The sequence below is a fragment of the Xenopus laevis genome, chromosome 8L, assembly GCF_017654675.1.
Source record: "Xenopus laevis strain J_2021 chromosome 8L, Xenopus_laevis_v10.1, whole genome shotgun sequence".
In the NCBI taxonomy this organism is placed as follows: domain Eukaryota; kingdom Metazoa; phylum Chordata; class Amphibia; order Anura; family Pipidae; genus Xenopus; species Xenopus laevis.
The window spans coordinates 132,621,698-132,639,295 of NC_054385.1; the positions used below are offsets into that span (position 1 = coordinate 132,621,698).

The 17,598-nt window shown below is 41.9% G+C and overlaps 2 protein-coding genes and 1 pseudogene across 3 annotated transcripts; 2 read left to right on the top strand and 1 right to left on the bottom strand.

Annotated features, from left to right (window-relative positions):
• Window positions 1-380: 380 nt before the first annotated feature.
• LOC121397360 lies at window positions 381-2,793 on the top strand (annotated as a pseudogene).
• Window positions 2,794-2,985: 192 nt separating this feature from the next.
• LOC108699460 (serine/threonine-protein kinase N2) lies at window positions 2,986-8,748 on the top strand. 2 transcript variants are annotated; one of them, XM_041573766.1, is made up of 8 exons: window positions 2,986-4,128; window positions 4,305-4,331; window positions 4,588-4,951; window positions 5,234-7,408; window positions 7,617-7,759; window positions 7,971-8,075; window positions 8,257-8,337; window positions 8,507-8,748. In XM_041573766.1, the coding sequence occupies exons 4-8, from the start codon at window positions 7,291-7,293 to the stop codon at window positions 8,696-8,698; spliced, it is 639 nt and encodes a 212-aa protein (XP_041429700.1). In that variant the 5' UTR covers window positions 2,986-4,128; window positions 4,305-4,331; window positions 4,588-4,951; window positions 5,234-7,290; the 3' UTR covers window positions 8,699-8,748. The 2 variants fall into 2 exon arrangements, with proteins under 2 accessions (XP_041429700.1, XP_041429699.1); XM_041573765.1 differs by lacking the exon at window positions 2,986-4,128 and having other exon boundaries at window positions 4,141-4,951.
• A 7,200-nt stretch (window positions 8,749-15,948) lies between these two features.
• Window positions 15,949-17,562, bottom strand: LOC108699461 (E3 ubiquitin/ISG15 ligase TRIM25). The gene has a single exon (XM_018231548.2). It carries the CDS (start codon window positions 17,256-17,258, stop codon window positions 16,065-16,067), a length of 1,194 nt encoding a protein of 397 aa, XP_018087037.1. The 5' UTR covers window positions 17,259-17,562; the 3' UTR covers window positions 15,949-16,064.
• Between the last annotated feature and the right edge of the window lie 36 nt (window positions 17,563-17,598).

Consider the following 17,598-nt stretch of genomic DNA (forward strand, 5'->3'; position numbering starts at 1 on the left):
TTTGCCTTCTTCTTCTGACTCTTTGTAGCTTTCCAGTGGGGGTCACTGACCCCATTTAAAAACAAATGCTCTGTAAGGCTACAAGTGTATAGTTATTGCTACTTTTTATTCCTCATCTTTCTATTCAGGCCTCTCCTATTTATATTCCAGTGTCTTATTCAAATCCATGCAAGGTTGCTAGGGTCATTTGGACCCTAGCAACCAGATGTCGGAAAACGCAAACTGTACAGCTGCTGAATAAAAAGTTAAATAAGTCAAAAACCACAAATAATAAAAAATGAAAACCAATTGTAAACTGTCTCAGAGTATCACTCTCTAAATCATACTAACAGTTAATATAAAGGGGAACAGCCCATTTAAGCGAGTAAAAATAACAAACACTATGGCATCTCCTTTCAGTGGAGAAAAATAAACTGCTTCTAAATGGTAGCTGCTGCACTTTTATACCACACTTATGCTTATTGCATGTGGTCTATAGTATTACCTGCACACTGAGTATTTCTCCTGATATATTATCAGCCCCCCAGACAGCTTCATTTGCTCCCCTTTTCCCATTCTCCTCTGACACAGGGCACATAGTATCCCTATACCACAAAACTCACCTGTCTGACTTGCAGAACTAGTGTCCCTCAAGGAGAGCAGATCCACCATCCCCAGAGCTTATTTGCCCCATCACTTCTCCAGCAGGAAAGGTAAGGAGCACTGGTTTGGGGGAGCAATGCATTTCCAATCAGCACACACACCCCCTCCTATAGGGATAGAAGTGGCAGCAATAAATATCTGATTGATTACACTTTCCCCAGATACAGATTTCTCAGCACTTACCCTATGTCTCTGCTCCCCACATCCCTTGTACTATCATTAATATGACACCAGCTGAAAGGACAGGCACAGGTGATACAGGTGATTGAGCTGCAGTTTCATTCCTATCCAGCAGGTGTCGCTGTATTTCTGTGTAGCAGATACAATAGCTTAGAGTAGGTGCAGATCTCGTCCTATAGTGAATTCAGCCAATGATATTGAATCATAACAAGAAAGACTTAATCTTATTTCTCCTTTGTAGATTGGCCTTGGTGTGTGTTATGAACTCTGATTCCCAGAATTCTCCTTGGCACTGGCCCAACAAGGAGCAAAAGTTCTCACTTACCTTCTGCCTTTACCCTCACTACTGGTCTGGCACATTGTGAGGTTTGTATTGAATTTGTATTCTGCCAATATAGAAACTACCTACCCACATACCTACTGTACCTACTGTACTGGGACTGTGTATCCCTCCCCTCTCCCACCTGCACACAAACTACCTACCCACATACCTACTGTACCTACTGTACTGGGACTGTGTATCCCACCCCTCCCCCACCTGCACACAAACTACCTACCCACATACCTACTGTACCTACTGTACTGGGACTGTGTATCCCACCCCTCCCCCACCTGCACACAAACTACCTACCCACATACCTACTGTACCTACTGTACTGGGACTGTGTATCCCTCCCCTCTCCCACCTGCACACAAACTACCTACCCACATACCTACTGTACCTACTGTACTGGGACTGTGTATCCCTCCCCTCTCCCACCTGTACACAAACTACCTACCCACATACCTACTGTACTGGGACTGTGTATCCCTCCCCTCTCCCACCTGCACACAAACTACCTACCCACATACCTACTGTACCTACTGTACTGGGACTGTGTATCCCTCCCCTCTCCCACCTGTACACAAACTACCTACCCACATACCTACTGTACTGGGACTGTGTATCCCTCCCCTCTCCCACCTGCACACAAACTACCTACCCACATACCTACTGTACCTACTGTACTGGGACTGTGTATCCCTCCCCTCTCCCACCTGCACACAAACTACCTACCCACATACCTACTGTACCTACTGTACTGGGACTGTGTATCCCTCCCCTCTCCCACCTGCACACAAACTACCTACCCACATACCTACTGTACCTACTGTACTGGGACTGTGTATCCCTCCCCTCTCCCACCTGCACACAAACTACCTACCCACATACCTACTGTACCTACTGTACTGGGACTGTGTATCCCACCCCTCTCCCACCTGTACACAAACTACCTACCCACATACCTACTGTACCTACTGTACTGGGACTGTGTATCCCTCCCCTCTCCCACCTGTACACAAACTACCTACCCACATACCTACTGTACCTACTGTACTGGGACTGTGTATCCCTCCCCTCTCCCACCTGCACACAAACTACCTACCCACATACCTACTGTACCTACTGTACTGGGACTGTGTATCCCACCCCTCTCCCAATCTTGAATACACAGGAGTGACTTAGTCCCTAATTTGCTGTATATTTTCTGTACCAGGTGCTGCTGAGAGCCTGTTCCATAGAAACCCAGTGCTATGTAGTTGCAGCGACACAGACAGACAGACAGACAGACAGAATCAGAAGAGAGATCCTATGGTCACACATGTTGGTAGACCCTTGGGGTTTGGTCATTGGCCTGTGCCAAGAAGGAATAGGAATGTGTTATAATGAGATTGACATTCACTACATGGAGAGTGTGCGGTGGGACAAGTCAGTGTGACTCTATGGGAAAATCTCCTTTAATAAACCTGACTGACTCCTTAATGGATCCATGGATCAAGCTTTGTGCTGTCACCTGCACCTATGGGGGCAAAGATTTTCTCCTGATTGTCCAAATTCCTCAATCTGTGAATGACTTAAAAATTTGACTTGGAATTGCAGGTTATAGCCCTGACACTATGGGAACTGGAGTTTTCCGGATAATGGATCTTTAATTTATTTAGATCTTCATGCCTTGAGTCTACTAGAAAATCATGTAAAGATTAAATAAAGCCAATAGGCTGGTTTTGCTTCCGATAAGGATTCATTATATCTTAGTTGGGATCAAGTACAAGCGACTGTTTTATTATTAAAAAGAAAATCATTTTTAAAAATTTGGATTATTTGGATAAAATGGAGTCTATTCGAGACAGCCTTTCCGTAATTCAGAGCTTTCTGGATAACAGGTTTAAGGATAAAGGTACCTGTATTGTGACATTTGGTGACATTTAGTGCTTATGTTTTAGTGCATTTAGACTATTTTTTGTTTGGTTAGGACAATATTTTAATATAAGCATTTGATTCAGGAGTATTGTTACATCATGTGGTCAGGGACTCTATACACAGCTTGTAGGTGGGTCATGTGATGTTTACATCTACAGGTGCAGATGATGTCACAATGCCCCAACATCCTGGTCTTGGATGTCCAGCTTGTAATTACAGGTGGGTCATGTGATGTTTACACAGGTGCAGATGATGATGTCATAATTGACTTATGATGTCATAATGCCCCAACATCGTGGTTTTAGTTGTACAGCTTGATTTTCCAGGTGGTCATGTGATGTTTACACAGCTGCAGATGGTGATGTCATAATGTCCCAACATCTAGGTCTTGACTGGCCAGATTGTTGACAGATCAGTTGGTGTTCAGTCGCAGTAGAGTTAACAGCTCTGCTGCTTTTGTCATCAACTATCTTAGTTTGTGCCAGTGTTATTACTGTGTACCAAACTTCATCAGATTTAAACTTTTTTAGACTTTTATCACATTTCATCAAACTTCATCAGACTTAAACTTCATTAGATTTTCATCAAATTTCATCAAAAGAATTGACATTTAATCAAGTAAGTGCTCGGCTTTCTATGTCCAGGGAAGTAGTGTGAGAGCCTATATTGTGGCCCGCACCTTAGTTCTACTTATAGGATTGCCATTCCCTCATTATAGCAGGCGAAAGGCAGTTCGGGGAGATTGTCGGCCCGCAGAAGAGGCGATTAGTTGCCAGGCGACTAAATCTCCCCGAATCTGCCCGTGTGCCCCTGCCCTTAGAAGCGCAACACAACTTACTACTATGTACAGGGGCAGTTGCTGTTACCATTTCATTACTGACTTTAACTGGGAATAATATAATTGTATTGGGTTGTTTTATCTATGGAAAGTTCCTTTTGTTTCCAAATACAATTAGAGATAATGACCTATTTATCACTGTTTATGTTGCAGGAGTAGAACAATGTCGAGAAGAGAATGTCGATGTTTAAGAATTATCCGAAATGTATTTCGACGTAAAAACGAGGTAAGGCGGCTCTGACCCTTTCTCTGTGTGACGTCAATGAGACTCGGGCGGAATGAAGAGGCTCAGGCTACACCTGATTAAAGGGGCAGCGCAGTGCGATTATTCCTATTAAAGCAAATACTGTTCCCTGAATGTACAGAGATTTCCTACTGACTCCTCTTTATTCTTATTTACAGGTTCATCCTCTGATCATCGATGATACTGTGAGTCCCACTTTTAGCCATTATTACTATTTATATTTCCTTTAACATAAACTGGCACATTTACACTAAGATAGTGACACCTTTATCTCACCCCCAATTTCCACTTACCATCAACAATAATAAACAGAGCAATGTCCATAACTATAAATCATATATAAATATATATAAATATGTACATGACACAAAACTGCTGTCTTTATATGTTTCTAACTATATATGATTCTAACAAAATCCCATACGTGTTTATTAAATTCAGAAGCCGATGAACTACAACGTGCCGACCCCCGTGCACCTTTTCCAAGTGTCGCCGGTGATGTGTCCAGAAGCACGGATAGAGAAAGATCAGAACGAAAAGGAGATCGAAACAACGGTTATAATAGAAAAAACCGTAGAGGAAGAGAAAGTAGAAATCGAGGTGCTTCTTCCCCACAATAAATATTGCCCATATATGATTTATAGATATGTGTAAAGTGTCTATGAAACATTTGATTTTGCTCTAAACTCTTTTCTTTTCAACTTTATTTTGTAGGATTGTGAAAGCAGCTTTTCTGAGCCGATTCAGATGTTTCCAAGTTCTGTAGCGATATTGATGGTCGTACAAGAAGCTGAAAACCGACTCGGTATAGTACAATTTCAGTAGAATCCATGTCCTATAATGTTATTCATTGCTGTATTGGCAGTGCCCACAGTTCCCTGATGGTTGTAGCCACTGCTCAGCCAACCTCTAACCAACAGCTGGGGGCACGAGACAGATTATAGACAAATCAAACAAATACAAGTCCTTTAAAATTCCTTATCTTTACGCTTCTTAGTGAAATTGCTAATTTCCTCCATTCTCAGACCCCTCACTATATAACTTATTTATAGGCACTTTATAATGGATTATCTATTGTTTCCTACAGAATACACTACAGAAATCGCCCCTGCTGTTTCCTTACCTGCCGACTGTACTGAACTACTGGAGACACATAAGAGTCGTCAGATAGAAGGAAAAGTAAGTATATATAGAAAAAGTAGAATTGCTGGTTCTGCTCATGTCACTTATAAAACATATTTGTACAAAAGCAGTTGGGAATCCCAGTCTGTCCTTCTGCCAATGAGACCTTTCAGCTGATCTTTATATATTTCTCTTTCCAGGATCTTATAGATGACTCAGAGATCAGTACTTCATTAGTGATGGAACATCTAGCAAATGATTCAGATACAACAACAGGCAGTGTGAATATATTAAAGATTGAATATTCATCAGAAGTCAGTGACAACACTTCGTATGCGATATCCGAGGATCTGTCTGAAGACTCATATACCAGACCAGGCAGTGTAAATATATTAAAGATCGAAAATTCTTCAGAAGAATCATCATATTCAAATCTACCAGAAAGCAGTGAAAATACATCAGATTCCCTATCCGAGGATCTGTCGGAAGACTTGAATAGAAGTGGAAGTATCTCAGTGAGTATATTCTCTTTTACACAATAGAAAGGCTTTGCTATCAGACCAAGCGTCAGTATCACCATAAAGTATGAGAAACCTGTCCTGGACCTAATGATCTAATGTTCTAATTATGATTATGGTTCTAGTGATACAGTTGTAACAACATCATTGTAAGAAGATTATTTATAGAACATTGTAACAGGACAGTTTGCTTTGCATAATAAACCTCAATATTCACAAATGACTTTTTGCCACAAGGCATCTGAATTAAGTGTCTTTTTGCTTTTTAGGTTCCCTGGTCTCGTCCAAGTTCTTTCATTATTGCTCCTCCTGCCCAGACAGAGACATTGGCAGAGAGAGCAGAGACTGGAGCTGCTTGTGCCTATCAGAAGTGTCCTGGCTCAGTGTAAGTTAAACTGTTCCTGGTACCAATACTCTAACATAGAAGAATATTTACTGATGTGACTAAACTTGACTTTTATTTTCATTCAGTGGTCAGACCTCTTTGATCTCAACTGACGACTTCCAGTTCTGCCGATGGCTTGGCAGCGGATGCTTTGGACAGGTGAGTTACTCGTCCCTGGTTAACATTAGGCTGTTAGTTGCCACTTGCAGAGAAATATAATATTCTCGCTCTCGTTACAGGTCTATCAGGCAGAACACAAAAAAACGAAGAAGATGTTTGCCATCAAACGCGTCGACAAGAATAATTACCATGAAAATGGAATAATTGAAAGGTTGGTAGAGTTTTTTCTTTTAACATGCATGGACTGATTTATTAACATCGGAGCTAAATTGCACTGGAGCAGTTTCTCATAAAGTAACCAATCAGATCTTTGTTTACATTTTCTAACATGTAGAAAACTAATTATCCTATGCACATTAATTGCTATGGGTGAAGACCTATGTGAACTGTCCTGACATGTTGGTTGGCTTCTGTTTCAGGCTTTTCCTGGAGAGAGACATATTGAGATTGGCGAGGAACTCCAGGAACCCTTTCCTTGTGAGTCTGTTCTGCTCTTTCCAGAGTGAGCACCATGCGTATATAGCCATGGAATTCGCCGCTGGAGGCAGTTTAGCGTCCCGGCTGAAGAACGAAGCTCTCCCCTATGAAAGCACTTTGTAAGTATCACTGGGTAACTTCCTGCAATTTCTGTATATTCCCCATCTACTGTGTGTGTGTGTCTATAACAAGTGATTATGTGTTTATTTCACAGATTCTATTCTGCGTGCATCGTCCTGGGGATCAAGTTCTTACACGAGAACCGTTATGTCCACCGGTAAGTACTAGAGAGACAGGCAACCGGCTTGTAGCTCGGGAAAAAGAGACTAGGAGAATAGAGGTTGAGTGAGGAGAGGAAGAATAATAGTACTGAGAGTGGGCCCCTGGTCTAAAGTTTTTGGGTGGGCCCCTGGTGTCCCAGGCCGACACTAAGGTAGCAGTCCCAGTGGGCCCAGGACCCCCAGTCCAACACTGGGGTTCACAGTATATCTGAGCAACTGGGTGTGCCATTCAGCAGGGGAAATGATATTGATGGCCTTAACCTTATGTTTCTTTACTTGCAGAGATATAAAGCCTGAAAATATCGTTCTGGACAGCGCTGGTTATGCAAAATTGGCAGATTTTGGACTGTGCAGAGATGGTAAGATATACTGGTATAATGATATACGTTGGGCTGGGCTGTATTTAAGTCTGGTGCTTCTCTAGGCACCGGATATGAGTCCACCTCCACTCAGCCATCAGCTCATTTGCAGATGGAGCTGAGCCTATTGCAGAAGAGCAAGATACCCCCCTCAGATACTCCTAGTTGGGTCTAAGATAACACTGTTTTGTTTCTGCTTGTATTCAAGGTATTGAATTCAGTTCTGTAATGAGCTACCCATGCGGAGATTTTCGTTACGCAGCTCCTGAAATTCTCAGAGAAGACCTCTATAACAGAACAGTGGACTGGTGGGCTTTAGGTGTCACTATGTATGAAATGGCTGTTGGGAAGGTAAGTACAAAGCACCCATTGGTAGATCCCATTAGGCTCTAGAATTCTGTCTTCCTTTTACTTGATACTAGAGATGTCCCATAATCCCTCTTGCAATAATCCCCTCATTATACCCCCTAAATAATAACACAATCGGCTCAGAAACGATTGCCCTACCGTAACACTGCTGCCCTTTCCCAGCTCCTAAAGAAATGTGTTTTTGTTTCTGCAGTTGCCATTCACCGGAGAAATGGAGGAGTTATGTGAAAATGTTCTGAATACAGAACCAGAATATCCAACCAACCTGGATAACAGAACCGCTACAATAATAAGAGCAGTAAGTTGTCACGTTATATCACTGACTAACCCACTGGGATGACATTTGTCCCATATGTATGTGTGAGATATATATACACATACACAAGACTGGGTTTGAATTATTTAGTAGAATAGAAATACATAATAAATAGACATGATTTAATTGGTGCTGATGTGTAACTATTATTTTCCTTGTGCAGCTCCTAGAGAAAGACCCCAAATTCCGTCTGGGATCAGTTAGAAACGATGGGGAACAATTGCAGAAATTCTATTACTTTGAGGTAAGTTCATGTTTCAGACATCGAGCAGGGCAGATGTATTTGGGAAAGTGTGGGGGGGGGTAGATTTCACTTGCACATTAGTGACTGAGTTTCTCTGCTGGGTAATCTCATATGGCAATAAATCACTTAATTCAGCAGAAGATAAAACGGCTTTTATTTGTATTTCTAGCCAATAGACTGGAAAGCTCTGAGGGACAGGCAGTTGCAGGCGCCATTTATACCCAGCCAAGATGTCCAGGCTGCAGAAGAAGAAGAGCAAAGTGATTGTGGGGTTGTAACACCCACAGATTGTATGACACCACTTCCCTCAGACGTGCACAAGGCATTCACAAAATTTGAACAGCTGCCAGAAGACTTCTAAACTAATATATAACAGTCATATATATATATTTGTATTTATATTTTTAATGTTATTTATTTTTATAATAAAAATATATATATTTTCGTATATTTATATTTTTAATGTAAACTATTTTTATAATAAAACAAAATTATTTGTGTACATTTGCATGATCCTTGTTTGTTTCTAATGGTTCCTAAGCAGCCTGACATCATCACTTACCAAAGGCAGATATTTATGTAGAGGCAGTGATGTCATCAGTGTTCCACAAACTGAACGACAAATAGTTCATTTGGGTTGAAAAATAAGGCGACTGTAAAGTTTCGTTGTTTGTAAACACACAGTGTGAGGCCAGTGTAGAGCAGCAGATTAACTGATTGTCAGGCAGTATTTATCCACAGGCCAAGAATCAGCCCCGTGTGACATTGGCAACAGGCACCACCAGCCAGTGGTACATGTATATGAATAAACCATTTTGTTTTTATTAAGTATATTCCTGTGAAGAGGCCTGTCTGTAGAGGTGGTTGCCATACAGTAGGGATCACTTTAGTATATGACCCCTATACCCTGGCATGAGTATATATTATTATAACTATGTATTTTAAAGGTGCCTTACCCTACCTTTTTGTACTTGCACTGGGGAATCTATTTCCTGGTACTTGTCTGACACAAGAAAAGTTAGGATCCCATGTCCTCCTCCTACTCATTGAATGACTTATAAACATTTCCCACGTTGCTGTCAGGAATGCCTGTGGCTGCTGTAACAATGACAGTGATGGAAATAGGATCAGATACTACAATGGACACACTGCACATATTTACACTATTTATTATAAACATTATAAGCAGCACATACAGTATATTGACAACATATGCAGTAGTGCTGCACAGTGAATGGGTGTTTGTATCTGAACATACAGATTTATAAACAAAACCCTGCACAAGAGGTAAAGAGGGCACTGCCTAAAATAATTATAAACTAAAAGGTTCCTAGTGATTTTGGGGAACCCTGGGCTGTGCCCAATGGGTGAGAGGAAAGGTAAAGGCACCAGAACAGGAGTATTGGCAGAATATGTTGGAGGGGGATATACAAGGGATATGGAAGGATGTGGGCACCAATAGGACCCTTGTTCTTTGTCCAATGGGGCTCTAGGAAGACCCTGACAAGCTTATTGACATGGGTATGGGGCACAGAGAAGGCGCTGCCCAATTGATACCTGGCCGAACAATAAGAACATTTGCTAAAAAGCAAAAAAACAACAAAATCTCTCAAAATCTGTGTGAGAAAAACATTTTTCTAAGAAAAAAATACATGAACAAGGCCTATTAATGAACTCACTGCAGTTTTCTTATACAAATCACCACAGTATTTGTCTCACAATATAAAGTAAAAGGCACCACACGTTAAGCTGTGTCCAATATGATAAACTAATAAACACACTCATTTCAGCTCGACATTAATTAAAGGTTAAATTACAGATCCCACATATAAAGGAGATATTAACTTCCATGTTACATGTTAGTATTATGAAGAGCAGGGATTCTCAGACTATTCACTGGGCCCAACATCAGTTTTATTATTTTAATTTCCATTTTTTCTGGAAACAAATGTGACTGTATTAAAACTCTGACTCTGACTGAGGCCTTTTCTTCCCCTCAGAGAATTGAGGACAGGGCAAGCAATCCCCTACAACTACCTGTTTAGTCTTAAACCATATCTTATTGGACCCCTGAACGAGGTACAACAAACGGCAGTAAGCAAAAGCAGGATTGGTTCCTTTGTCTATCACTCTCTAATGTCTGAAAGGCAATTGGTTCACCGTGCAAAACCCTAATCTGAAGCCTTCTCTGCCCTGACTCAGCCCCGCCCCTTCTCCTCAGTCAGTAGCAAGTGAAATGGAGGAGAGTGAATGTCAGGGTGCAGAACTACTGAGTAAACATGTACAGTATATGCTGCTGCTGTGCGGGTTTATGTAGCATTGTCTTTCAGCATAACTCATGTCTGCCATTTGAGAGGGAAATCTGACAGACTGAGGCCTTTTCTTCCCCTCAGAGATTATGGGCGGGGCAAGCAATCCCATGCGTAACTGATCCAATTAGGATGTGCTTTCCCTTTAGCGCTGCCCCCTTACCTCACAACTGTAACCAATCAGCTACCTTTTTTTACATAAAAAATGTAATGATACATCTGAGATATGTAAACAAAACCCAAAACTAGTCTTTAGTACCAAATACAATTTGGGTACTAAAGATCTAGGGAATATGGTCAAAAGGCACTGGAATATTATTGGGGCAGACAGTGACTTGGCTAATGTACTTTCTGAACCACCTATGATTAGTTATAAGCGTGGAACTAACTTACGTGATTTACTGGTTAAGACTGACCCAGTGAATTGTTATATAACTAACAAAAAAACATGGTTAGCAGATTTAAAATTAGGGTGTTTCCGCTGCCCAAGCTGCACGTCTTGTCGCTACATGACTCCAGGCACATCTTTCTTACATCCTCATAGAGGTAAACGCTTCCAGATCCAACACCATATAACATGCACCACCACACACATAATTTATTTAGTAACATGTCCTTGTGGGCTTTCCTATGTAGGAAAAACGGATCAAACCCTCAGGCTACGAATGGATGGCCACCGGTCTGCGATTAGTACGGCTTTTAGGGATGGACAGACACAGAAACCAGTGGCCAAGCACTTCCTTGAGAGGGGACATAGGCTGCCCACCTTCAAATATATAGCCATTGATCACATTCCCCCCTTGAGTAGAGGTGGGAATAGATCTAAGATGCTACTGCAACGGGAAGTGTTTTGGATCAAAAAACTGAACACTTTGGCACCCTCGGGGTTAAATGAACACTGTTCCTTCTTATGCTTTTTGAATGAGCGTTGACAATCTTTTTGCCACTAGGGATGTATTGATTGAATTCAGATAGCGGATATGTGCAGATCTATTAGGTCTAGTTGAATAATTAACTACTGGAACAGTGTAACATTGAATATTGGTTTAAGATTTCATAACCTTACATTCTGCCTTGAAGAATCAGGTTTCTGTATGGTCCAATTGTCCAATTTTTGTTTTTATTTACATTTCCTTTTTTTGGTTTACCCGCGGCTGCACCTAACGTTGTTTGAAAATGCCTGAATCCATATAACAGGGCCAATATTTTGATTTAAAGTAAGCAGTGGTAGGGTAACCATTTGTGGGTGGGATTAATGTATCTATATATGTGCACTTTTTTAACCAACCATTTGGGTCTTGACAAAGGTCTAAGATGGAGACCGAAACGTTGACCTGACCATGTTTTAAGTATTTAAATAAAAGCGAGTTTTAACTTTTTTTTAAAAAATCCCGGTGTGCATCCATTTACTCAAATTTTTATATATATATATATATATATATATATATATATCAACATTGGAATATTGGCACTCTCGAAAAACAAAAAAAACTTCAAATTGTAGATCGAGGAAAAAACCGCACTGAGCAGTGCATTTTTTTGCTCGATCTATATAGATATATATATATATATATGTGTGTGTGTGTGTGTGTGTTTTTTGGAATAAAAGTTTTGCAGCACAGCACTGCGGATGCTTTGTGGCCTCCTTCATACAACTTGTATTGATGAATCTTTTGGTCTTTACGGTGTGACCCAATTAAGAAGGTGAGCCCACTTAATAAAAGTTAAGGGAATTGCTGGCAAAATTGCATAGGATTGATACCTTGGCCAAATGTGGATCTCACCCACCAGGGTAATATGGCACCCAGACAGTTAGCCCCTGGGGGCACTAAGGGGAGTAGGCACATTCCTTCTGTAACAGACTAGGAGATGAAGCGCACATATTGGAGGAGTGGTAGTAGGGAGGAACTCCAGACTGATTAGCAGACTGCAAGGTAAAAACTCTGCTGACTACACCTGCACAAAATCCACTTTGTGGGGCACCAAAGGTACTATGCCTCCTGAGGTTACTGAGGCCTGAACATCCCCCCTCGCCGATCGGATCGCATTGCTTGCTTGCTTCATTGGACACTCACGAACAGGGTTCCCTTCTCCTTTACTAGCTTCTGGATTAATCAGTGTGATGTTTTGGCACATCTCCAACTTCTGCATCATTGGTGCCTTTCCAACTCCCTCCCTTTAGCGAACTCCCTTCAACTAGTGGCTCCCTGTAGGCACTTGGGGTGCGCACAAGGCAAAGTATTACAGTGATGGGTAACTACTCGAGCAGTGGTGTCATCTCCACTTCCAGTGCAGTCAGGCCTGGAGTCACCTTCACTGCTGCAGTGACAGCCCGGTTTGGGCTTCTGCACCACTCTGCACAGGTTAGTGAGACACGGAGAGCAAGCGATATTGACTGTGTTACCATTCTGCTTAAGAGATGGGAACACCGGTAGCTCAATCTTTGGAATCTTTATGAAAGCAAATACATTAATACATATCTTAACAACTAGGGATTATGTCTGAAATATAAGACTTGATAAAGGGCAGAGACCTGGAACTGGCTAAATCGAAAAAGTTTTGCCGTTCAAACAGATGGTTGGTGCCCTACGTCATCATTTAATGTGGTACCTGACCCAGTACTGGGAAACATTGTACTGCACTGAGATAGGATCATGCCACACAGGGATATTAGTAGCTGCTACTTGTACCAGTTCCTTGGGGCTGGGACTTATTAACTGTACCATGTAAGGGTGGCCATACACGGGCAGATTAAAGCTGCCAATATCAGTCCTTTAGTCCAATTCTGCAGTTTATCAGCCCATGTATGGGGCATTCCGACGGGTCTCCCCGATCCATGTCAGGCCAAAAATCAGCCAGATATCAATCAGGGAGGTTTAATTTTTCTGGCAATCGAGGACCTCATTGGCTAGTTGATGCCGTCCTCGTCCCATCTACACCCATTTCCTTCATTATAATCTGATCTTTTGGCCCTAGAGACGATATTGTCCTGCTTTTGGTGAGCATATTGGGTTAAAATCCCATTTGGTGACCAGGGCTGGATTTACATAGCGGGTGCCCTTAGGCCTGCTACCGCTCATCACCCCTGTCCCCTCCCCTTCATTTGTGCACATGCACAAATTTTCATCATCATACCGGAAGCACTCGGGATTAGCGCATGGGAAATTTTAAAAAAAGTATGACTGAACATGATCAGCCACAGAGCTTCCAAACCAATGAGGGTGTGTTGGGCTCCATGCCACCCTCTAAAAGCCTGCTGCCCTAGGCCCGGGCCTTGGTAGCCTTTCCATAAATCCGGGCCTGTTGGTGACCTTGCCAAACGAGCTGATCTTAACGTGTATGGCCACCTTGAGACAATTAGAACAGGTTGGTTGCCATTAAATGATCAGGCACACAAGCTCTCAATTATTTGCTATGTATTGTTCTTTTTATTATTATAAAAAGGAAGAACAAGGAGGGGCAGTTTGCATATTGCCATTATAAAAACATGTAATCATTTGTACACAGATGAGAGAAAACCATAAACATGTCATTGCCCAATACATACACTGTGAGAAGAGACTGAGCTCATGGAACCCACAAACATAGAACATATTGAGCAGCATATTTATTATTCGAAGGAGAACAAGAAAGAGAAAGAACTGACCCATGTATTTGCACCCTCCCATCGAAGCATGTCCACAAGCTCGTATTTATACACCATTAAAACTTAACTTTTATTACTGATAAATAAGATAAAAAAGTCCCCGGTCCTAACCATGTTGACTTTTTTTTATCTCATTGCCCAAAGCAATGACTTCACCAATGTTATTTTCCCCAAGATTTTATATAAATGATATAAATGTGGAACTAGTACAATAAATGCAATTTTCTATTTTATCGGCACTTTCTGGTTTAAGAACAGGATTGCAGCCACTTATTATCTGTTATTTTACACCAGCAGCCAGTGCCGGGCCAACGCGGGCAGGCGCCCTAGGCAGCCTGGCCCGGCAAAGCGTCCAATACGCATGCGCGAAAAAACACAAGTCTGCGCACTCGTATTTTTTCGTGCATGCGCACTTGTGTTTTTTAACGCATGCGCACTCGCGTATTGGCCGCTTTGCAAAACAAAGATACGCGCAACGTCGGCCAGAGCAGGGACTGGACTAGGGGATAACAGAGGCAGAGAAGGTGCGTCCTCCAGCTTTGCGCCCTAGGCACGTGCCTACTCTTCCTACCCCTAGCTCCGGCCCTGCCAGCAGCTTCGAAAAGCCTTAAGAATATTCCCTTTCCTACCCAAATAAATAAACAATAACATTAAAATTTAATTTGAATCCAATTGAATATAATATATATAAAATGCAATGTTAACGTCCCAACTTCCCTCCATATAGCCTCCTCCCACTAACTGGTTTTGTTCTCCTGCAGCTTAAAGTCTGTTCCCCCATGCCCATATGAACCAACGTTGTTTCTGATGATCTCAGTTTCTTATTAAAGGGGCTGTTCACCTTTAAATTAACTGTTAGTATGATGTAGAGAGGGATATTCTGAGACAATTTGCAATTGGTTTTCATTTTTTTTTAACTTGTGGGTTTTGACTTATTTAGCTTTTTATTCAGCAGCTCTCCAGTTTGTAATTTCAGCAATCTGGTTGCTAGGCTCCAAATTCCCCTAGCAACCATGCATTTATTTGAATAAGATACTGGAATATGAATAGGAGATAGGCTGAATAGAAAGAGGAGTAATAAACAGTAGAAATAACAATACATCTATAGCCTTACAGAGCATTTGATTTTTAGATAACCTCCATTAAAAAGCTGGAAAGAGTCAGAAGAAAAAGACAAATAATGCAAAAACTATAAAAAAAAAAGACATAACAAAGACTAATGGAAAAGTTGCTTAGAATTACCTATTCTATAACATATTGAAAGGTGAACCATCCCTTTAAACCAGCTAAGCAGATGGAGAAACAGCAAAACTATAAAGCAAAATTGCCCTCCGCTCTTCACCGAGTTTGTATCAAAACTCTTGTTAATTACAGACACGACGGGCCATTTGCAAGCACTTCATGGCGGTCGCGTGGTTAAGGCAGTATAATGGTGCAGTTGTCATTACTACTAACACCCAGCGCTGGGGTCCTGAGATCAATCCCAGCTTAACCACTAAAGAGTAAGCTCACTGGGGCAGGGAATGATCTGTATGAATAGTTTGTCATTTCTCTGTAATATGTCGGCACTATATAACTGATAATACAGTAGAAATGCTATCAGTTTTGTCTGTGTAATGCCAATGCCAGGATATGGGGTGTAAGATAAAAGGGAAATGTGATACAATGCATTTATTATGATCAAGAAACAAGTTTGAGTACAACATTGTCATTTTTATATTGTGATGTGCATTATACGCTTGTGCCAATGGCATGACCTATATGCTGTTGCCCTACAAACCAAACAGGGCCTTCACGAAACCGCATTTTAGATCCATTCTTGTATCCAATGTATTCCCTATCATTGCTAACTGACTACTTACATGTCTCAAAAACATCTCCCCTTGAAATAATCTCATCTTCACCCCTTCCACTATATCAGCTAAGCCTTTGAGTAATGTCTCTGAGATCAGTACCACATCCAGATCCCCTATAGCAGGGGCATTTATATTATCTCTGTATCTACCCTCAATATCTGCCCCTTCAATAACATCTTCCACTCTGCCCTCAGTATCTGCCCCCACAGCCCAATGAAACTCCGGTTCCTGTAGGACAGTGAGTGGATCTGCCATGTTGCACAGCTCCTCAATGTGATGGATCTTCCTGGACAGTTTGTCCTTCTTTATCTCCAGCTGTTGGATCAGATCATGGAGTTTGTGGGAAGTCTTCTCTTGTTCCCTGGAGATGTCACTCAGGAGTCTCTCCTCTAGGGCTTCCAGCTGTCCCCTGATGTCTCTAAACAGGGCAGCGACTCTCTCTGTCTCACTGGCTGCTTTTTCTGGCATTTCATTCCTGCGCTCCTGCAGCATCTGGATTTGTCTCTCAGTCTCCTCTCTCTTTGGGTTCAGTTTCTCCAGAACTTTCCTCAGTTTCTCTTTCTTCTTCTCAGAGGCCTCGCTCAGTGGCTCCACCTTGTGGCCCCTGTGCTCTCCCACCAGGCAGCAGGAGGCACAGATATGGACACCATCCTCAGTGCAGTAAAACTCCAGGATCTTTTTGTGTACAGAACATTTTCTGCCTTCAAAATAAGCGGTAGGTTTAGTAAATACATGTTCTGGTGACTTGCTATGTACCCGCACGTGTGTAACACATAGAGAAGCCTCACACAGGAGACAGGATTTAGCAGCAGCTACAGGGGAGTCACAGTAAGTGCAGAAGATCCCAGAACATTCCTGCTCTGGGTGAGTCGGGAGAAATTTCTCTGCTACGTTACGCAGAGTCATGTTTCTGTTCAGTTCAGGCCTTTTCTTGTATTTCCGTCTGCATTCAGGGCATGAAGGATCTTCCTCTATCCCCTCCTGCCAGTCCCATGTTCTCTCAATACATCTCAGGCAGAAGTTATGGCCACACGGCAGGGTTACTGGGTCTGTATAAATCTCCCAGCACACGGGGCAGCTCAGCTCAGATCTCACACTAGCAGTCGCCATCGCTGAAACCAGGAAGAAACCAGGAAACAAACTAAACGGAAACTGAGAACCTGGTGTTTGTTAACTCCTTCAGAGCACTTTCCAGATCTAGGTTTCTGTTATGAGTGTGGAGAAGAAGTAAATTCGCTCTTTACATGACTGCTTGTAGAACTTGTGAGAGGAGACGTTGAGCCTCATCCAGTGCCATCTTGACTATGCCTGCTGCTGTATTAGTTGAGATTTTAAGAAGACTTTGGAGGGCTTTTTAGGTTTCGATTTTCTCCCATGGATGCTGGCAGTGAGTCTTGCAAAGCAGTTGCATTGTGGTTAGTATTTTATATAACCAGATCTCTATGGCACC